The 22967-nt window shown below is 31.6% G+C and overlaps 2 protein-coding genes across 2 annotated transcripts; one reads left to right on the top strand and one right to left on the bottom strand.

Moving 5' to 3' along the window:
* The first annotated feature begins 809 nt into the window (after positions 1-809).
* Positions 810-9837, top strand: LOC143054261 (uncharacterized). The gene is made up of 5 exons (XM_076227217.1): positions 810-1175; positions 3569-3718; positions 7026-7173; positions 8200-8445; positions 9561-9837. The coding sequence occupies exons 1-5, from the start codon at positions 1078-1080 to the stop codon at positions 9753-9755; spliced, it is 837 nt and encodes a 278-aa protein (XP_076083332.1). The 5' UTR covers positions 810-1077; the 3' UTR covers positions 9756-9837.
* Positions 9838-12624: 2787 nt separating this feature from the next.
* LOC143054298 (uncharacterized) lies at positions 12625-16373 on the bottom strand. The gene is made up of 5 exons (XM_076227257.1): positions 16214-16373; positions 14231-14361; positions 13978-14084; positions 13269-13358; positions 12625-12859 (listed from the first exon to the last, which is right to left on the bottom strand). The coding sequence occupies exons 1-5, from the start codon at positions 16346-16348 to the stop codon at positions 12696-12698; spliced, it is 627 nt and encodes a 208-aa protein (XP_076083372.1). The 5' UTR covers positions 16349-16373; the 3' UTR covers positions 12625-12695.
* Between the last annotated feature and the right edge of the window lie 6594 nt (positions 16374-22967).

Genomic DNA, 22967 nt, shown 5'->3' with positions numbered 1-22967 from the left:
ACATTTTATCTTGAGATGCAGTAGATTAAATAATGTGAGAAACAGTTTTATACAGAGTCTAAAAACTTTTATTAAAGATGTTGTAACTACTAATCTTTATGATGAACTATTTAGTTCCGAAATCAACACTTTACAGTTAATTATCGACTGCAGTGTATTTCATTTTCTGACCAGAGGCGATGTTTTTAAAGTGGAATGTATTACTAGAGGACTATGCTTTAAGTTACATCAGGTGCGTTCGAATTTATTGAGGTAGTACTAATAAATCAATATCAAACAGCTTAATGAATAAGTGTGCAAAAGTGACAATTGATAATTTGAAATGGGGCAACGAACATTTTGAGTCCAATGACTTGCGCTCCAGTTTCGGTCATGTATATATTCATGGGATGTATTTATTCTCGTGTGTAAATAGAGGTGGTGGTTAATGTGTATAAACAATCAATATTAGTGCATTGGATTAACTGACAATATATATATATATGATATTCACACTGAAAAGTGGGTCGTCTGATATAGGCGGAACAGTACAGACTAAAGTAAGTAAAGTATCTTTTACCATTATTCTCTATATATTTGAGCATCTCATTATTCTCTACTCTTTAATTTGTGTGCCTATTTTTCACTATTCTTTATATTTTCGCCCCATTATTACGCTATTCTGTAAACCCCCATCCACACCCTCGGTCATATTTTAAAGACACTTTGGACAGTTTTATACTGAAACCTAACCTTTTTTTAAATAGAAGTACTAGAAAGGACGAGATGGTCTTGGGTACGAAAGAAACCAAGTCGTCACAAAAAAAAATGTCAGCCTCCATACATAAAAGACAACGAAGAGAAAATTCAGATGATTCTGACGATGAATGGACGGGAGAATCTTCTAGGTCAAGCCAGAAATGTATACCCCATGACACAAGTGAATGGACTGATAATACTCTTCGTAAACTTAACATAAGTTGGCACCAAACCGTAACAAACAGTCCGAATGATTTACTAGATTTCGTGAATGTTCCAATCTTGTCGGAGGAATTGGAAAATACTTCTACGTATATTGAGAAGAAACTTGATTTCGACATGACATTTGATGATATTGATCTTGACTTCAAAGCTGTATATGATAAATTCTCAGACTTGCAACAACTTCTGAAAAATTCTGCTGGAGAAACTCCAAGGTTTATGTCAAAATTATAAACATATATATACAGATTGAAATAAACAATTAATTTCCCCATAGGCGTTAATGGTAGACTTTTTTGAGATACAGACTTGAGAAAGTTGATTTTTTTTAACGAAACCTTGCTAGAATCAAAGAAAAGTTATTAGGACAGTATTTGTTGGTCCAAAAAATATAGCTTTGCGTTGCTTTTCTTAGCGTATTTTGTACTTATCTCCCATGCCTATCAATTTTTCCCTTAAAAATACATGTCTTGCCCTAGCGTTGAAAAGTCATCTCAGTGCCTTTAGGGCTAAGGAATAATTTTTATTTTGCCTTTTGCATAAAGCAGAGTGCATGAAGTCTCTAATCAATGCTAATAATAAAAAATAATGGGCGCACATATCGACCAATCAGGATTTGCCATACTCTTAATTCTAAATACCATGTTATGCTCATAAAATGGCTGCGCCCATAAAATCTAATGGTGTATTGTAACCCACATGATACAGATTTAGAGTAGTCCAAATAATTATGATGTCTTGGAAGGATATTTGTATTTTGGTTTTGACCCCCTCCTGCGTCCATAGATGTAAGGCGTCAAAGAAAAAAAATATAAAAGCCTTTCAAGACGTCATAATAATAATTTGGAATACACATTTGCTAGTCATGCTAGTCCAAATGATTATGACGTTTCAAGGCTACGTTTTTTTTAAGTTTATTTTTTTTTCTGGGACGCCAAATAATAATGACATCTTGCAATTACTAAGGGCATGAACATGATGAAGGACATTGAATTACTACTAGACTATGAAATAATTTTTTTTTCTTTCCTTCTGACTTTATTAAAGAAGTCCCACTTTTCCTGCGCCATGTGTCCCAGATTATTTTTTTAAATAGCCTTGTAAGACGTCATAAATATTTGGACTACACTTTTGGGTATTTAACATGTTTAAGTATAAGAAGATGTGGTATGAGTGCCAATGAAACAACTCTCTATCAAAGTCATAATTTGTGAAAGTAAACCATTATAGATAAAATTTTGGTCTTTAAAACAGAGCCTTGGCTCACACTGAAAAGCAAGCAATAAAAGGGGGGGGGGTACAATGTATCTGCATGAAAAAACGTGATATAAAACTGCCATTTCACGATGAATGAACAATTAAAAATGTCTTGCATCTTGATCTTTTTAGCAATTTTACAAAACAGGATGAATAACAAACCTTTTTCACATCTGCATGTGGAATAAGAATTGCTAATAACGTTGCACCCAAACAACCCTTTACCATCCTCTATAAAGGTCCCCAACAAACGAGTGAAACGACTAGTATAAAACAATTCAAACGGGAGAACCATATCTATGTAAAAAACAAGAAACATTTATGAACCACAATAACAAACGACAACCACTGAACATCAAGTACCTGACTTACATGACTAAGGACAGATGCAAAAAAACGCAGTGGGTTCAAACATTTTTATAAGTACCAACCTTCATAACACCCTTACCTGAAACAATAGTGTAACATCACAACATAGAAGGACACACTCTAAAATATCAATTGAAATGGCTTAAAATCATTGTTAATTAAGGGGGGTTTTAATTCTTATTATCAGCTAATTAATTATAGTTCAATTTTATCTATAATTTTAATTAAGAAAGTGTCCACAAGACAGTTTAGTTTGAATTAAAGCATATATAAACTAATTTAATTAAAGAAAACACATTTCTAATGTGAACAGTATACATGGTAAAGTGGGAACTATTTACCTGCATTGGAATTAAAAAAAGAAAACTGCATGAACCTTAATCATGTTAATAACAAATTCCATTTACATGTGATTCAAATTCAGTTTGAAATTAAATGTACATGTATGTGAAGGAGGCATAAAAATGGGAAGATGCATTTACAATTGTCAATGAGACAACTAAGCATCATACATGTATTCCAAATCAGAACTCACACCACAGACCAAAATTCATCTTTTATTTCATATTTGAATGTCATGAATGTTTCAACATTAATCAAAGTCTTTCATATACATGCATGTATATGTATAAAATTGAGAATGGAAATGGGGAATGTGCCAAAGAGACAACAACCCGACCATAGAAAAAAAACAACAACAGCAGAAGGTCACCAACAGGTCTTCAATGTAGCGAGAAATTCCATGCACTTTCATTTAACAGGTTTAAGGTTTATTCGTATTCAACGCAGCTCAAACATGTATGTTAAACAGTAAAATGTATGAATGATTTTAATAAATGCTATCAGTAATGTTGTTAATTTCATTTTAGGCCTGTGAATTACAAATTAAATGGACATGATGTAAGGGTATCATTGATATTGAGCTCATCTTCTACTGATTCTTCTAGTGTCAAAAGAAATACAATCTGTATTTATTTTTCAGTTCATTTGAACCAGTTCGAACATATGGAATTGAATTTCTAGCAGCCTTAAAGAAACTTGTTGTCAGTAGGGCCTATGCCCTGAATAGTTATAAAGCCTCCTTCCTGACCATTTTAGAATCCTTCTGCAAGATGTGTCAGTTATTTGGAAGGTATGGAAAATGTATACTGTTGATTCATTATGATTCATTGGATACTAATTTTTATGGATTTCGTAGGTACAGGCTAACCAAGAAATCAAATGTTCAACGAATAACAAATTTTCCATAGTCTTGGATGCAGACTTTGACAAAACTACGAAATTAAATATTCACAAACACGTAAGACATGTAAGACTTTCTTCATCAACGAAAAATGAAAATTAGTAATCACAAAAACAAATGAATCCACATTATCACTATTTTGTGCATTTTTCCTTTGATCTGTTTTAAGTTTGTGATAATTTTTCATATCATGCTACTTGCTTGAGATGGAAAATGATAGCTAGAAACTGAGGAGGCACGTGGCCTTGCTGATGAAATTGACATGAAATTGACACGTAGTCATAGGTACATGTAAAACAGTGATCAACAGATTATCATTGATCATCTCAACTCAATTGCTTTTCCTGATTTCGCCGTACCAGCTCAAGCGAGAAAATCACTCTCGATGAGATGATCAATGATAATCTATAAGTATATGAAATTTGCAGTGCAGAATTTATGGAAGATGGGGAAGAATTTCATAAGGGCATTGACCATTTAGGAGTCATATAGCATTTACCTTTTCTGTCTGACACGCATCAACAATTTTTGGAAATATACCATATATTATGGCTTTTCTACATATTAAAATTGAGAATGGAAATGGGGAACAACAACCCGACAATAGAGTTTTTTATTTATGAAAATTCGCTCATTTTTAACCAGATTTTTGTGACAAAAATGTCGGTTATTGATTTGGGGATGTACGGCGGGCGGTCGGTCGGGCGGGCATCAACCAAATGTTGTCCGTGTATTTACTCATGAACTGTTCATCCCAAGCATTTAAAATTATAAGATGAACAAAATGAAGGTCAAGTTCAAGAATGTCGATTTTGACTTATACTGTTCAGGAGTTATGGTTCTTGAAAGATTGAAAAATGGCGTTTCCAGTTGTGTCCGTGCATTTACTCATGAACTGTTCAACCAAAGCTTCCCAAATTTTAATATGTTGTTACCGATGACAAAATGGAAGTCAAGTTCAAGAATGACGATTTTTACTTCTACCGTTCAGGAGTTATGGTTCTTGAAACATTGAAAAATGGCATTTCCAGTCGTGTCTGTGCATTTACGCATGAACTGTTCAACCAAAGCTTCCCAAATTTTAATATATTGTTACTGATGACAAAATGGAGGTCAAGTTTAAGAATGACGATTTTGACTTTTACCGTTCAGGAGTTATGGTTCTTGAAAGATTGAAAAATGGTGTTTCCAGTCGTGTCCGTGCATTTACCATTGAACTGTTCAACCAAAGCTTTTCAAATTTTAATATGTTGTTACTGATGACAAAATGGAGGTCAAGTTCAATAATGTCGATTTTGACTTTTACCGTCCAGGAGTTATGGTTCTTGAAAGATAAAATAAACAGCTGCGCCATGAGCGCATGATACGCCCGACGTCTTGTGTGGAAGTTTTATGCAATAATCATAAATAGTTTCTGAGAAAGTTTTAAGCAATAACCATATATTGTTTTTGAGACACGGCGGGGACATGTGAAATCCCCAACCCTGTTTTTTTTTTACAAAAAACTAAATATCACTAAAATAAAATTTTGAATCAAAACCAAAAAGTATACAGATCTTTAGATTAATATAACAAAGAAGTGTGTAAAGTTTTAAGCAATAATCAAAAATTATTTTTGAGATACGGCGCGACATGTAAAAAAAAACCTCCCCTGTTTAACAAAATACTCAATAACTCCAAAATAAAGTTTTGAATCATCACCAAAAAGTATAAAGATCTTTAGATTAATATAACAAAGAAGTGTGTAAAGTTTTAAGCAGTAATCATAAATGGTTTTTGAGATACGGCACAACATGTAAAAAAAACCTCCCCCTTTTTTACAAAATACTCAATAACTCAAAAATGAAATTTTGAATCATCACCAAAAAGTATACAGATCTTCAGATTAATATAACAAAGACATGTGTAAAGTTTTAAGCAATAATCATAAATCGTTTTTGAGATATGGTGCAACATGTAAAAAAACCCTCCCCCTTTTTTACAAAATACTCAATAACTCAAAAATGAAATTTTGAATCATCACCAAAAAGTATACAGATATTAAGATTAATATAACTAAGAAGTGTTTAAAGTTTTAAGCCAAAATTAAGAATCGTTTTTGAGATGCGATGCGACATGTGAAAAAAACACACCCCTGTTTTAGTTACAAAGTGCCGTAACTCAAAAAGTTTTAATCTTATTTTCACCAAAAAGTATACAGATCATTTGACCATCATAAGAAACAACTATTTTAAGTTTCATGAAATTTGAATAAGTCGTTCTCAAGTTACGGTGCGACATGTTTACGCTGGACAGACAGACGGACAGACAGACAGACAGACAGATGGACGGACAGACAGACGGACAGACACCGGACATTTGTATACCATAATACGTCGCGTCAAAATTTTGACGGGCGTATAAAAATGGTGTTTCCATTCATGTTGTTGCATTTACTCATGAACCATTCGACCTTTAGCTCTTTCAAATTTTAATATGTTGATACTGATGACAAAATGGAGGTCAAATTTGATATTGACGATTTTCACTTTCACTGTTCATCAGTTATGGTTCTTGTGATATTACCAGGACACAAATAAATGTTAATAAATCCGGTTTGCTGTCGTTGTGACAGCCTCTTGTTTTTGTTAAAATGTTTTTATGCCCCACCTACGATAGTAGAGGGGCATTATGTTTTCTGGTCTGTGCCTCCGTTCGTCCGTTCGTCCGTTCGTTCGTCCCGCTTCAGGTTAAAGTTTTTGGTCATGCATGGTAGGAGGCCAGTATACGTTATTGCTATTTGTCTGCCTTTACTGGATATCATAAAACAAAATATCTGACGCCACAATGAAAAAGTGATTGTTGAATGTGTCAAAAGTTCAAGCAATAAGGTGTATGAACTTTTCCCCGATTGATGTGCATATATGTGCAAAACACCAATTTTGAGAAACAATCTATTTGAGTTTGAAATGAAAAGTAATATAAGCACAAGTAACATTCTACTCCAAAATGATTTATGTGTCGAAAATTGATTTCTGTGAAAATTTTTGAAGGGTCAAAATTCATAAAATTCTTATTAAAGCTTTATTTTTTCTAAAAAGCGCAAGTTTATGGTATATAAATAAATGTAAATGTATTATTGAAAAAATGTATACCCTGCATCATGAACTGTTTGTTTTGAATTTAATCATCAAATTTGATATTTTATTTATTTCAGTAATGTTTATATGAAAAGAAGATGTAAGATTCATGGACAGGATGTGAATTCCAAGCCTGACCTCGTTTTTGAGATTGACAATTCACCATTTGAAACAGCACACAAATTAGAGAATTTTAGTGGGGCATCTACATTATGTGTGGCAGAGGTAATCTGTTTAAGATATAGTTTATAATTGGCTTTTTAAATGTTAAGGGTCCCCAGTGGAGGAGACAAGGAAGGTGGTCTAGGGGTTAGACCCCCTCCCCCTTTCCTTTATTTTGGAAGACCTATGCATTTGAATAGGAACATATTATGCAAGCTACCTTCATAACATTGATTAGATGCATGGTACTGAAGTTTTTTAATTGAAGCAAAGAGAAAACAATCAAGAACCTTTAAAATGAGGTGGATGTAAACAAATTAATGCAACTGTACAGCCTTCAACAATTAGAAATATCCATACCGTAAAGTCTACTTTAAAAGACCATGAGTTAAAAAAAGTATGAAATAATTCATTGGAGAAAACTAACAGCCTAAATTAAAACAAAATAGATATATTTGTAATGACAAAAATATATGATGGCTATTTCTTTAAAATGTTTGTGGTACTTTCAAAATTCCCTACAACCAAGAACCAAATGTTTAAATAACTTTGCATAATGGTAATACCAAGACACAAATCAGTTACTGAAAAAAGACCATTGACCCTTTTTCATTAATTAAACTTCCCTTTGAACCGTCCCATTTACATTTTAATGGAATAGCCCTGATTGATCATTGTTGATATGAACCAACAACAACTACTGAAATACGTGCATGCTACACTTGGGACATAAACATAAAAATAGTGGCAGGGTAAGACATGTTTGTAGGCTCTGAACCCTCCACATTAAAGTTTTTTTTTTACTAAAATGAGAAGAGATAGATACCAAAGAGACATTTTAACTCAAAAGTCCAAACTAAACTGACAATGTCATGCCTAAAATAGCAAAGACCAATAGACAAACAAACAAAACTCAACTTAGAAAACTGAAGACTAAGCAACACAAACCCCACCAAAAACTGAATAGTTCTCGGGTGCTCTGGAAATGCAAGCAGATCCTGCAGTGAAATGCTTGTCAAATACTGGAAGGAGATATAGTCGTGCATATGTTTAGTTAAAAAACATACAAAATAATTTTATGTTTTTCAGGTTAAAAAACACAATGATTACAAAGTTCATAAAAAAAGAAGAGAAATCAGATCTTCAGAAACTTCAAGTGACAATTTAGAAGTGAATAAAGACTTACAGGAAACAGATGCAATAACTGAAGAACCATTACTGCCATATGAAATCAATGGTTCAGCTCAACATGCAGGACAACTGTTACTGGAAACTAAACATTCTTTGTTTTTATTTTCAAAGGCCAGCATTGGCATAATGTTCACAGAAACAAAGGTATCATTTACATGTTTTATACCATACAGTCCAACCTGGATAAGCTGGAGTTGAAAATTATTCAACTTATCCAAGATTCTAGGTTGTGTGTCATAGTTTTTGGTTTCATTAGTGTAACTTTATATCATCGACTTGATGAGTCAATATGGAAACCCATTAAATTTTCAATATTCTGCATTGACAGTGCTAAAAATAAATTTTGTTTATAAAAATCACATCCATAGCTGATGTTCATATAATATTCTGGAATAAAACAAATAAAAATTTTCTTCTTAGTTCATGTTGTTGGTATTTGTTGACATGTTGAGGTCCATTCATAATAATTTTACATGATCAGACACATACCCTACTTGTTATCAGCTACCTATATATGTTCATGATGTAAATTCACTTTTTACAAGTTTTCTTTTGTAAGAAATTAATATATTAAAGTAGGTTAAATATTGCTTTGGGTCAGGATGGAAAGATTTCTAAATTGAGGACATTATAAAGCACTGACTTCATGTCCCCAGACGTGTGTCTGCCCACAGAACATTCAATTAACAGAAAATTCTGCCTTTCTATATCTTATTAGTAATAGAGGTAAACACATTTGTCTGAAGGTATATTAACTACAGGTTACTGATCATTGACCAGTACTGTTTATTATAAACTGTATTATCGCTATTTTACGAAATTTTCCATTGATCTTGTTGACTAATAATTTCCTTTCTGAGCGGAATGATATGAACAATTATCACTAGAAATTAAGGGAGCACTTGTCTGTTGAGAATGTAATTAACAATGTTGTCATAGGTAAAATAGCAATAAACTGATTCACAGTGGCCATCATTTTTTTGCCGTTCTGGCTCAAGCGAGAAAATCAATCTCGTTGAGATGATCAACAATAATCTATAAATATCAGAAATTTTATTAATGCTAATAATGAGACTAGGAGATTATTGCAATAATAAGAATTTGCATTTTGATTTCTGATAAATATTTCTGTACGCAGATTTTCGTAAATTAGCAATAATGAATCTTGCATTTCTGTCTTTTCTTCAAAAATCACTGTAATAAAATATTTAATAATTTCTGATTTTTCAATATTTATATAATTATATTCTTTTTTTCAGGTGATGATGACTTGCCTAAAACTCAGCCGTAACTACCTTCTTCACATGGAGAAAGGATTAAATGAAACAGACAGTGGTATTATATATTATACAAAGATGTGTGACATTCTTAAAGCAGAACATAGAAAAGAACTCATTACTGCTTTATTAAGACTAAGCTGCTGTGCAGACACTGTAAAATTAACAAAGAAATGATCATGTTTGCAAATGTATAAACATTCTAGTTGCTTTATTGTGAATGCAGGAATGCTGTATATAAAAAAATAATGCTATCACATTAATTTTTTTTTCACTTTTGAAGCATCTTTTCTGTCACCATTTTCACAATGATAAAAAAATATTGTTAACACATTTGAGTTTACAGTCATTAGGTGCATTTTGAAAAAAAGAGAATGTATGTAATTTTAAAGTCTTGTCAATATCTAAAAATTGTTATTTGATATACAATGAAATCTGTCTAAATCAAACTTCTTAGTAACATGATAATGTTTTCGGTTTTGTCAGATTTTTGGTTCATTATAAATTATGTCACCAGGATTTGTTTTTTCTCAATAGATTTTTAGACTTTCCAACAGCAATATACCTCTGTTGCCTTTATTTATATGTCAATTGCTATAAACCTCGTGTTCACAGCTTATGCATTGCATAAATAACTGTTTAAATTTATTGCCATTTGAATTTCTCTATGAAGGATGACTTTATTTGGTATATGGGATCCTTGCAAGGTCTACATGGTCAATAAATATAAGAAGATGTGGTATGAGTGCCAATGAGACAACTCAATCCAAGTCACAATTGTAGAAAAGTAAACTATTGTAGGTCAAAGTACTCCGTCTTTAAAATGGAGCCTTGCCTGACACTGAAAAGTCCATATCTCAGATCTTTAAGCAGTAAGTCAACAGTGCTCCTAGTATCAAATGATTAGTAGGTGTATGTGTTTATCTAGCAGGTTTTACCAGACATTGACCTTGGTTAAATGGTCAGTGTTATCGATCTTGCCTGCGAAAAATAGTGAGAAATAGGGTGTTGCTTTTCCAGCATTTATGGGTGCATTTCTTTATGGTCAACAATTGTTTTTTTGCCGAAGTCAGTTTGATAGAAACTACTTGTGATAGATCAATTATATTTTGTATGAAGGTGCATCACTATAATTGCATATCAGTTTGGTGACTATTTTTAGGCTCTAGCCCATAGATCATGGTCATGCGAATATGAATTTATTGGCAATTTTCAATGTAAAATTTTTTGCTTAAGAGAGTTTGTTTAGAACTCCTTGGGATAGATCAATGATAATTTTCTATAAAATAACACTAACCTTACTCTCAGTTCATAGCAATTTGATGAATATTTTGTAGCCCCGGACACAGATCATGGTCCAGTGTTTTTATACGACCACAAACATTAAAGAGTATTTAAGGAAGTTCGCTACTGAGTTTCAAAATAACAAGATTTTCATAACACTAGTATATATTGATAGGGGATTAATAAAGGAACAAAAATAGCAAAAAAATATATAGGTCAATGTGCTTTTTTTTGAGATATTAGCCATTGAAATTTTAGCGGGAAAATATTCTCTCTTGATTTTTCATAGCTTTATCATTGACAAGTTTATGTTCTCAAAAACTATTAAAAAATAACAACGATTTTATAAGACTTTAACAGATGGCTAATAATTATATTATACATGTAAAAGATTTATAAAAGATAAAATGGGGGTCAATGGGCAATTTTTTTTTAAGACATTTAAAGTGATAAAACCAGAGGATTCCGAAAATCTGACAAAAATTCCAAAACATGACAAGCGAATATCCTTAAGTATAAAAGATAGATAGAAATTTTAGAATTGAAAAATTGTCAGCATGATAAGATCCACACTTACGTCATCATGACTGAAATTGTGAATTAAATCTCAATAGAGATGTTCCCATTTAATGGTTTTATGGTTTTATTCTTTCTAAAACATTACCATTGGTGAAGATGCAGTTGAGCAACACAGGCACTGTATGGCTCCTTGTTTAATTTTCTGCCAACAGGGGGAATATATCGCAGCACAAAATTTATTTTGGATTCCTATGTTTCTCGGATACAATTTTAATTTTAACTTTATTTGGTGTTTTTTATGTAATGATTATTATGCACATAGTTCTGGCAAAGATCATATGATTCTGATCTCATTTTAATTGTTCATTACAAATGTTCAGTTTAGGTTGTATGTTTTTTTCTCTCAGATACTTTAAACTGAGCCTACTGTATGGTATACAAGATTATCTGACCATGACCTGTTTCACATTTATATTGATCATTGATGATAGTTATTTTATGTGATGCTATATAGCTAGTTACTAGGTGTATTTCCGTAAAGCAAGATTTCAACATCAATTCAATCACAAACAGTTAAACAGGCAAAATGTTCAGCCTATACACTCGAGTTTATAGTATTTATCCAAATACATAATATTTACTATTTAGAATGCAAAACTGTAGCTGTCCTGTTTTCTGTTCCTAAAATTAAATCAATTAACTCACATATGTAATAAATGAAATGCATGATGTGTTGCAAATGTGGAAGACTCCCTAAGATACCTTAAGTAACACTGTTTAATCCAATTCATTTTTCAAGAATTCTTTTTGTGTTTTTTTTTAACTAATTTGTTTTGATTATTACATTATTCTGATAGGTGAAATGTAATAAAACAAATAATAGTTTACTTCATCAAATTTAAAGTGAATCCTAAACTGAAAAAAATAGACTTAATGACAGACTTTCAATAATGATAAAGGTTTTAGAATATATTTTGAAATTGATTAAATTGAAAAAAAGAAATGATAAATGCTTTATAGATATTTTGATTTGAGCGTCACTGATGAGTCTTATGTAAGACGAAACGTGTGTCTGGCGTACACAATTGTAATCCTGGTACCTTTGATAACTATTAAGGTTTATATAATTCATAGATTACGATTCTGCCTTTCATTTTCTTAAAAACCATTGAATACATGATGTCGTTCCAAAATTTCGTATAAATACACTTCAGTTGTATAAATAACATAATACACAAAAAGATGATTTTATAACAAATTTACGTTTAATCTCAATCTAATGTGTGATCATACACTATTTACTTCGAAGAGCTGTTACAGTTCTACTTTTTCTGTCTTTGCTTTACATGTTTCTTTACTCTGGTCAAAAGAACTTAAGTTATTTGCATTTACACCGTACTCTTCTAGTAGTCTTGACAGGCGATTCTTAATTTCTGAAGTCAGTTTATCTTGTTTTCGTGAGTAAATGATAACAAACTCTGAAACATAAAAAAAGAGATAAGAAGTCGCCTCTATTGAATTCATTATATCAAACAATTACTTGTCTAGACGGCCAGTTATAACAAGCGCGTCCGTATTTAAAGATTTGGTAAATATGTAAAGTAGCTATTGCATTGACACACATTAATTGACAATACATTTTAGTCTGTTACAATTCATATTTTTTATTATTTATAACTTTCAGATATCTGGGGAAATACAGCGAAGGGGTTGTAAAATTACAAATGTTGATGCTGTCTGTCAAATTTGATATTGTTTTTCAATGGAAACATTTACTAGTTATAAACCTATCTGTATAATGACCCAGTAGATAATAAATTCGAAATTCTAATACGTCCTTTTTTCCAGGAAAAAAGGATATATTAGAATTTTGAAATGAATATTTACCTAAATTTGTTCCTGTTCTTTTAGGATGAGGAATACAAGTATACACGAGCATATATTCTTCATAATCAATATCCACAACTGTGAATGGAACTGTAAATAGAAATAACCAATAAAATGAATTAATAAAAAAAAAACATGCATCAGAACAACGATAATCATGATAATACCTAGGACTCACTTTTTTAAAAATTATATCTGTCAGTCTCTCATTATAGTTAAATGAACGATTTGTAAAAAAAAAGTTAATTCCAAAGAACTATGAATAGTTAAAATTTTGTTTTGGCAAGATGCCTTTGTATCAAAAAAAAATGTTTCATAAAATGAATCACCAGAAATTAATAATGAAGAAATTACCTTATGCCACCCTTCACTACAGTCCTTGTCACATAATGCGTCACCAATATAGATAAGCAATCTTAGGAGTAATTAAACAGAAGACTACCAATACACCCTCTCATCCGAAATTAATAAAGAGAAAAAGAAAAGAAGAAAAACAACCATTTATGATTAGAGATCTTTCCTTTTTGAATTTACAACGGAGTTCAGATTATTTGTGATATTACTTTTTACGGGTAAAAGAGGATTACACATTTGTTAAAGTCCAATATTTTTTACGAATATAAATGCATTTCTAAGAAATCATATGTAAAACATCTTACCAAAGGAACTGTTCATAAAACGTTTATTAAATATTAAAAATATAACGTACAGTATAGATCTTTGGCTGGTCCACTAACTGCTTCAAAAACTGCTCTTCCTGAATCAGTAGAACTTGGTGAATATACTCCATAAAAATGGTTATTAAACTCTTTGGACCTGTAAAAAAGGAAAACTTAATAATTTCACACAGCAATACAAGGGTATAGCAACTCCTATAAAAATCAGAAATGCAGTCTTTTAAGACAGCAGCAGAGACCAATACAACTTAAACATATTAAAACAGTGTAAACAAAGCTTATTACGTGTTATTTAGATATCCTATGTATACATCAAGTGTTCCGTTTTCATCCTTTAATGGGTGTATCTGCAGTTCGGGACAGGATAACTGAGAAGCATCACCGAATCTTTCTTGAATAAACCATTTACCAGCAATCTGAAACGAATTTTAAATGGCATTAAAAGCTAATTATCAAAACAGCTTTTGTAGAAGTCTGTTTGACAATATTCTCCATTTTTTAAACTTGTATTTGTAACTATTCATCATGTCTAGTTTTTGGGGAAGACGGCTTTAAGCCGTCAATCCCCTATGGGGTTGACCAGAGTGATATTCCCTCACATCATTCATTTTGTATTTATAGTGTGGGAAACCCCAACAAATCTTACTGAGAATGGTGAGATGGGGAGAGACAAATGAATAAATTGACTTTAAACACTTTTTTACACATTTCCCTTCTGTTTCTCTCGAAATTATCGTATATTGAGCTCTCCTTTACACTATTTACGTTTCTGTTACAATCCGGAAAATCAGTATGACGAGATATTCTAAATATATCCAACCTACATTATATTTTAGTGACGTCATTGTTGGAATGTCACACTACGCATAAGCAGGGATATCCTTCACTGGTTATTTAAATCATTCTCAAAGATTGTGCACTTATTAAAAAATAGTATTTGTTAAATTTAAACATAATGATGTTTGCTGCAGATGATTCAAACATCAACATGCAATACTTTAATTTGTAGGTAAACAACTTTCAAGGAAGCAAAGTCCGAGGGGCTACATGAGATTGGGGAGAGAAACGATCTTTTCCATTTTTTTTCTGTAAAACTCTGTTTTGAGAATCTTCCTCTAATTCAGGAGCATCTCAATTTATGAGCTAATTACCCACTAAAATAAACACTTAAAATGTGACATTTAGTATATGATAAGTAGTCTTCCATTAAAACTAAATTTTGTGTACCAACATAATCATTGTAATCGTGACAAAAAAAGTTATAAATGTTGCATTTTGTAGTTTAAACCTATTTATTCATGAAATTTTACGAATATTTCATAATGTAGGGTTTGGAAACAAGCTTCACACAGTTTACATCAATCATATTGTTATTTTTATTAGTACCTGTATCCCTGTGATGAGAGATGTAACTGGGAACTTTATCAATGGAAATTTAAAACTGAATAGATTTTTCAGTCCTAATTAACTTAATTGTATAACTTTAACTGTTACGATGACTTTTGAATTTGTGTTTTAAAACTGTTAATGTCATTACTGTTTTTTCTTTTGTTTGAATGTATTCTTAATTTCAACTTGTGTAACTGTACTTCTCGGTTTATGTTGAACCGTGCTTGCAAATTAAGTATTCATGCTAAGAAAATATATAAACAAAAATAGATGAAATTTATTTGTATTTGCAAGGATGGTGTTCTGTGCTACCGATTTTTTGTTGTCGCGGCGAGAAGAGGGCACACTTAGTTCCAATGGAAATGTCGATTGTTTGTTAAAAAAACTGTTAGCTGTCAACGAGGTTTTATACTTTTTATGTATTAAAAAGAATTTGCTATGTTTGAAAGAAACCGTGGTAAAATTCCTTTCTTTAGGTCTTAGTGCAATCATATTTACAAATGTTTTAATCATTTCAAAAGACGCGTGTTTGATTGATTTTAATCCTTCCGTCTAAAACAACGTTACCATATCATTCTCAATCAAGTTGATGCCAATGTCTAGGTTATATGACGACAGCCCTTGGAACGTTAAGGTAATTAAGGTAATCATATTTCTATACCCAGGTCTCACTCAAAAATTTAGTGCTTTGAAAATTTGAAAAAAAAACTTATTTTAGTTTGTTTACGCGGAATGCTTTAACAACCCTTGAATTGCACATGGAATTTTTTAATTATGACGGAAACTTTAATATAAACATATTGTACAAATGTTGTATACATTATAGTTGCACTCAATTTTGTAATACATTTTCATCATTTTTTTTACAAAATCCCATACCTTGTGCCAGTTACACTTTTCAATAGCCGGTATATCTACACAATCTCCTTCCTTTGGTAATTGTCCTTTGGTTACAGTATTTAATAAAACTAGCACAATAGCTGATTGAAATACGAATACGTTAATACAAGTCATCTTCCCTATCACTAGACGAAAAATGTATCCTTAAAATGTACGCATTCATTTTAATAACAGTTAAAGGTCGTAATGTAGAACGATGTAGTACGGTAATTAAGCTGAAAAGGCTATAATGTAGACCGATACGTTGTTTGTTATAATGGTGTACATGAATACATATTTAAATTTTGCAGATTACAAAAATATTTCATTATGTAAAAACGACTTTTATTATCATTTGATTTTAATAATTTTGGGAACAACAGGCCAAAGACAGACTATTCATTTAAAAATTGCTGCATTTCATACCGTTGATATTAGTTGTTAAATACAATGTTACACTAGGCAGCAACCATTTGATTTTCTAGTGAGGGGGGGGGGGGGGGGCTATAAAAAAAGTTTGTTTCCAGTTTTTGGAGAAAAAAATAATTTGTTTTTGATTCTGAGAAAACAAAAATGTTTGTTTCACCCTCAGCTGCCACTATATGTAATGCTAAAATTGAAAGAAAAAAAATTGTTTTCGACTTGTCGCGAAAAAAATGGATTGTTTTATGCCGCAGGCGAAAAAAAAAGTTTGTACAGAAAAAAAAACCATAACCAACTACTTAAACTAACGTTAAGTCTTGTGAATTATCGCCATATGCAACAAAAAATCAAAAGTTTTGTAAACAGTTAATTTATAAATATGAATAGATGAGGTTTATGCTCTTATAATATACTAGATTATGGTGTGTGTTTCCGAGCGAGAACTTCTTTAGTTCATTACTTTAGGAATATTTATCAAAAAGTAGTACTTCAATATTCAGCCCCTTTCTACTATTTAGTCAGACGTCAATCGCTACCCTAATATACCCTATCTTTTCGGGATAATCAATACGGATAGCGTTTGACATCTTTAGCCGAACAGATTAATCATTGTTACATTACCTAATTCATTGTATGCTGGTTCATATTCTGGACACCAGTCTTTGCTCCTTTCTAATATAATTCACAAACAAAAAACAAATATGAAGCTTAGAAATGGAAAAATATTAAATACTAAACTCGTTCAAAGGGTATCTACACGTCTCAATCTTCAAAATTGCTTATCTAAAAATACGACCATCTCATTTTTATTTTGTACAATGAAAATCGTGGTTACCCTTCTACCGATACGTGTCATGCCAAAAAATGACTTACATGTCCCCGTCTTTCCACCAACAATACGGTAAGATCTACATTTAATGGTCGCACATTTTCTTTAAAATTTGAAACTGATATAACTTGAAAAACAAACAGTCTTATTTATTTACTCACATGAAATAAACCGAGATGCGGTATTCAGTACGTAGGTAAACTGGACGGTATTTATCTAAACGCACTCAAGAACATCTGTATCGTTTTACATGTTTTAAAAGACCCAATAAATTCAAAAGTATCATTTATCAACACCTTAAGGTACCAGTCTTGTATTACAACTCCAGTTTCCGGTGCATGTCAAAACATGGAGGGAAACAAAATAGTGCATTTTTTCTGAATTTTTTTCTGAACTGAATTTTTTTCTGTTTGATTATAGGTTTATGCTGAATTGAAACATATCTATAGACTTTAAAAAAAACCTTGCACCTTTTGGGGATATCAATCCAGGAAAGTGGAAGGATATCGTGTTTACTGGAAGTGGTGCGGCCTAGTAAAAATAGCAAACAGAAAGTAGAAAAAAATGTTTTGACTTCAGGATTGCGTAACTTTTTATTCTTCGTGGCAAGACCCCTTTTTTTCGATTAAATCACAATTTCACATTAGTACATACATGATATGAACATGAAATTTTTTTTCTATGTAGCATTTTTTAATTTTTTATTTTCAAAGATCAGCTGTTTTGCATGTAAGCCTATGGAGCAATCAATTACAAGACTGCAACCTGCATAGGGTAATTTTTTCATATGTTCACTGCAAGGAAGTAGCTCATGTGGACTTTTGTGGGCCCAGAATGATAAAACATCATGATTTAAGAACTTTTTAAGAGAAAAAAATCATGGGGTATCAAGTTACACTGAAAAAACTGAAATTATGTAATTTTGCATTTTTGTACTAGACACCATTCAAAAGTATTAAAAGATATAAGGCACAACAGTTTGAGGCAAATTGAGATTTTGATGGTATTACATACATGATTTTCAATTATAAAGAACATAGAAAGATTTTTTCCTCAATGAAATCTTCTTCTTATGATGAAAATTTTAGTTGCACAGTTTTATTGAAAATCAGAGTAAAGTTGAAGAGACAGCTACATACAAAAGTAATGTTTTTCTTTAGGGTTATTATTTTCATGGCTCAATTGTTGACATTTAGGTAGAATATGTATACAATGAACTTTTGGTGAAAAGATTTTCACAAAATGTTCATTTTTTAATGAGTCTATACTTCTTTTCCTGTCTGCGGCACTGCATGATTAATTGAAATTTCCATATTTGGGTTAAAAATTTGTTTAAAAAGTATAATTTTTCTAAAACTATCCATCATGACAAGGATTTTTGTGATTAGGTGCGACAAGTAATCAATATTCTTACCAAAAACACCAACTTGAGTATTCATTTTGTTTTTTCTTGAATTTTATTTCAAATTTTATATGCATTGGTGGGTCAAGCACAGTCTAAAAACCATGATATAGTAGGCATGTATAAAGACCAGTATAGTCAAAACAGAGAAAGGTATGGTGTTTCTTGTGTCCAGATAGTTGTATTGTAGCAAATTCTTCAATATGAAAAAGTTTTGGGTAGTTTTTCAATTTTGACTTAAACAAGAGGCCCACTTGGGTAGATTTCATTGAAAAAAAGGGAGGGGTAAACTATTGAATGAGGTTCATTTAAACAGGAGGAAAAAAAATAAAAATAATAGATAAGAATACTCTTCTAGCTCCACAGTATCCAAATAATAGAAAAACATTCATAAAGATAGACTAGAATGAGATTTACAGATCATTTAGTAGACATGACTGATTTCCAAATTTTGCCTGTTTTCAGAAAGGGGTACTGCTTTAATAGTGGGATTATTTTTTAATATTACAGCCAAACAGTTTTTATAATGGCATTTTTTATGTTCAAATATGGCTACTTAATGAAACTAAGTAAATGAATTATTTTTTTAAGACATGTCATTATTGTTATAGGTACCAGTCTTGTATTACAACTCCAGTTTCCGGTGCATGTCAAAACATGGAGGGAAACAAAATAGTGCATTTTTTTCTGAATTTTTTTCTGAACTGAATTTTTTCTGTTCGATTATAGGTTTATGCTGAATTGAAACATATATATAGACTTTAAAAAAAACCTTGCACCCTTTGGGGATATCAATCCAGGAAAGTGGAAGGATATCATGTTTACTGGAAGTGGTGCGGCCTAGTAAAAATAGCAAACAGAAAGTAGAAAAAAATGTTTTGACTTCAGGATTGCGTAACTTTTTATTCTTCGTGGCAAGACCCTCTTTTTTTTCGATTAAATCACAATTTCACATTAGTACATACATGATATGAACTATGTAGCATTTTTTTATTTTTTATTTTCAAAGATCAGCTGTTTTGCATGTAAGCCTATGGAGCAGTCAATTACAAGACTGCAACCTTAAGAAGCACAATCATCCTATTAAATATTTAGCAGTTCAACCTTTAGAAGTAGTAAATAAGCAGCCTTTTGAATCTGATTCAAAGTTTGTACGATCACGGAAAATAATTGAATTAAATTGGATTAAAAAATTACAGACAATCTACCCTCTCGGTCTTAATGCTAATATCATGGGAATTGGCAATATATCAAGAACCGATTCTGTTAACGTTTTGGATATTGTTTCTAAAACTGTTCGAAAAAACCGCTCCCATGGTCGAAGAAAAAATCGCAATCAAAGAAAATTTCGGACAAATCATACCAATATTTCGGACCTAATTTCTATTTCAAAAAACAACGGCAGAAATTATCTGTTAAAGGGGCACTAGCTACGAGATATATAAAAAATCTAAAATTTGATTTTTTTCTGTTCAATCAATAATGAAAGTGAAATAGTGAAATAATAAATCGCTTTTTGCAGCCAAAAAGGTTCAATTTTATCAAATTACGATAAGAAACATTGATAATTAGTTATTCATTTGCAAGTTGAGTCGACCTCTTTAAGTCCGCATATTTATGTGAACTTCAATTTAACCCCTAGCTAGAGATTGACAACGCATGCATTGTACGTGTACTGGTTATTTAAAGAAAAAGAATGTCAACAATGAAAATGAAACTACGGTAAATCATTTGATTACTAATTCGATGCACATAAAATCATTCTTATACGGTTAAAGACAATGAGAAACATTTATTTTTAATCTATAAAATAAAATAAAACAGACCTATAAAAATCCAATTGCACGTGTTGGTTTAATTTATTCATATCTTTATTTACGTTTACATCGCTTATGTGGTCATCTGAGATCAAATCGATAGTTAATTAGATGGCGTCTGGACTAAAATACACACGAAACGAACTTATATATTATCTACCCCATGCTCTGTAAACTGTTTATTTTAGACTTTTGATAGTTTGGATAAATGTTTTACATTATTATAAATGAAATATGAGAATTTGAGTCAAATCGGTGACCATGGATTTGACAGCTAGTGCCCCTTTAACAAAGCTCTGTTCATTACCGATTAATAAGTTAAATAAAATTTTAGAGGATTGCAACACAATTTCATATAGCAGATCAAGTATGAAATCGTTCAAATTATAAGGGCATATTGTTATTCTAAACTGTTTCCTAAAATTGATCGTCCTGAAGATCATAAAAAAAAACATTTTATTAAAATAAAGTATGTCAATAAAGGTTTTGATTTTGTTAATATTGCTGGTATTTTTAACGACCATTCTGTTAAAGAACAAATTCCTGGACATTTTGATAATACTGAGCTCCCTCTTATTTGTTATATTTACAAGAAATCTACCCGGAAGTTTGTGTTTAATTATAGCCAATTGTGTAAAAATGTTAATATCAGTGAAAATACACCTACTTCATGTAATTGCAGTAATTCCAAATACATTTATGGACCAATTTCCCATGTTATAACAGGAGATCTTAACATCGAATTCCAATGGGGACTAACTGTGCACCACTTATTCCGGACCTGTTTTTGTATTGCTATGAGTTACAATTTATGACAAAAATCAGCAAAGACACATCGAAACAACATCTGATACACAAATTTAATAATACTTTTAGATATTTGGATGATATTTTAGCTCTCAATAATGACGACTTCAGTATGTATACTAAAGAAATTTATCCTGTTGAACTTACTTTAAATAAAGCTAATACTAACAATGACCACTGCCCTTTCCTCGATCTTGATATATATCATTAACGGAAAGCTTAATACTCAAATTTATGATAAAAGAGATGATTTCTCATTTCCTATCGTTAATTATCCATTATTAGATGGTGAAGTTCCATTGTCACCATCTTACAGTGTTTATATATCTCAACTTTTCGCTCGTGTATGTAACAATGTTTTAGATTTTAACGAGAGAAATTTATGTATTACTGAAAAATTATTACACCAGGGTTTTCGATATCACAAACTAGTCAAAACATTTACTAAATTTTATCATCGGTATAAGGACATCATTCGTAAATATAGCTCAACATGCAGACTTCTTATACGTTCAGGTATTTCACATCCAATATTTTATGGAAGTATTCTTTATAAAGCACAAAAATGTCAGTATTTACCTCAGAAGTTAACAAAACCTTTAAATAGACTTATTAGGAAGGGATATAGTTACGATATTGTTGTCAGGTCATTTAAGATTGCATATTTTGGCGTTGATATTGATTCACTTATAGGGTCTTTGCATTGGAACTAAACACATTTATTATTAATAAACCAGTTGTTGGCATGACACGGGTTATGTTCTTCTCATATATGTTATGATGGTATGATACTAACCCCCTCACGGGGAGGATTGTGCCTGATATTCATATGATGAAGACATAATTTTTCAATCAGTTTAATTGAAGTTCGGAGCTAGCATGTCAGTTAACGGCTAGTAGTCTGATGTTATTTATGTATTATTGTCATTTTGTTTATTTTCTTTGGTTACATCTTCTGACATCAGACTCGGACTTCTCTTGAACTGAATTTTAATGTGCGTATTGTTATGCGTTTACTTTTCTGAATTGGCTAGATGTATAGGGGGAGGGTTGAGATCTCACAAACACGTTTCACCCCGCCGCATTTTTACACCTGTCCCAAGTCGGGAGCCTCTGGCCTTTGTTAGTCTTGTAATATTTTAACTTTTAGTTTCTTGTGTACAATTTGGAGTTTAGTATGGGGTTCATTATCACTGAACCAGTATATATTTGTTTAGGGGCCAGCTGAATGACGCCTCCAGGTGAGATAATTTCTCGTTGCATTGAAGACCTGTTGGTGATCTCTGCTGTTGTCTGCTCTATGGTCGGGTTGTCTCTTTGGCACATTCCCCATTTCCATTCTCAATTTTATAGCAATGATAATTCATGTCAGCACAGAAGTGCTGACTACTGGATTGGTGATAGCCTCGGGGAATTAAAACCCCAAAAGCAGTTGCATCGATCCAGGGGAATACATACTAGGTTCAAAAATTTAAT

The sequence above is a fragment of the Mytilus galloprovincialis genome, chromosome 12 (assembly GCF_965363235.1).
Source record: "Mytilus galloprovincialis chromosome 12, xbMytGall1.hap1.1, whole genome shotgun sequence".
In the NCBI taxonomy this organism is placed as follows: Eukaryota; Metazoa; Mollusca; class Bivalvia; order Mytilida; family Mytilidae; genus Mytilus; species Mytilus galloprovincialis.
This window is presented reverse-complemented; position numbering and strand designations above follow the sequence as displayed.

Bases quoted from the DNA above. Each gene is read 5' to 3' on its own strand.
- LOC143054298 (XM_076227257.1), bottom strand. From the start codon at position 16,348: ATGACTTGTATTAACGTATTCGTATTTCAATCAGCTATTGTGCTAGTT. The intron at 14,362-16,213 runs GTATGGGATTTT...AATTCGTTTCAG, and splicing joins AAAAGTGTAACTGGCACAAG to ATTGCTGGTAAATGGTTTAT. The intron at 12,860-13,268 runs GTAAATATTCAT...TTTATGTTTCAG, and splicing joins AAGAACAGGAACAAATTTAG to AGTTTGTTATCATTTACTCA.
- LOC143054261 (XM_076227217.1), top strand. From the start codon at position 1,078: ATGACATTTGATGATATTGATCTTGACTTCAAAGCTGTATATGATAAA. The intron at 1,176-3,568 runs GTTTATGTCAAA...TTTATTTTTCAG, and splicing joins TCTGCTGGAGAAACTCCAAG to TTCATTTGAACCAGTTCGAA. The intron at 7,174-8,199 runs GTAATCTGTTTA...TATGTTTTTCAG, and splicing joins CTACATTATGTGTGGCAGAG to GTTAAAAAACACAATGATTA.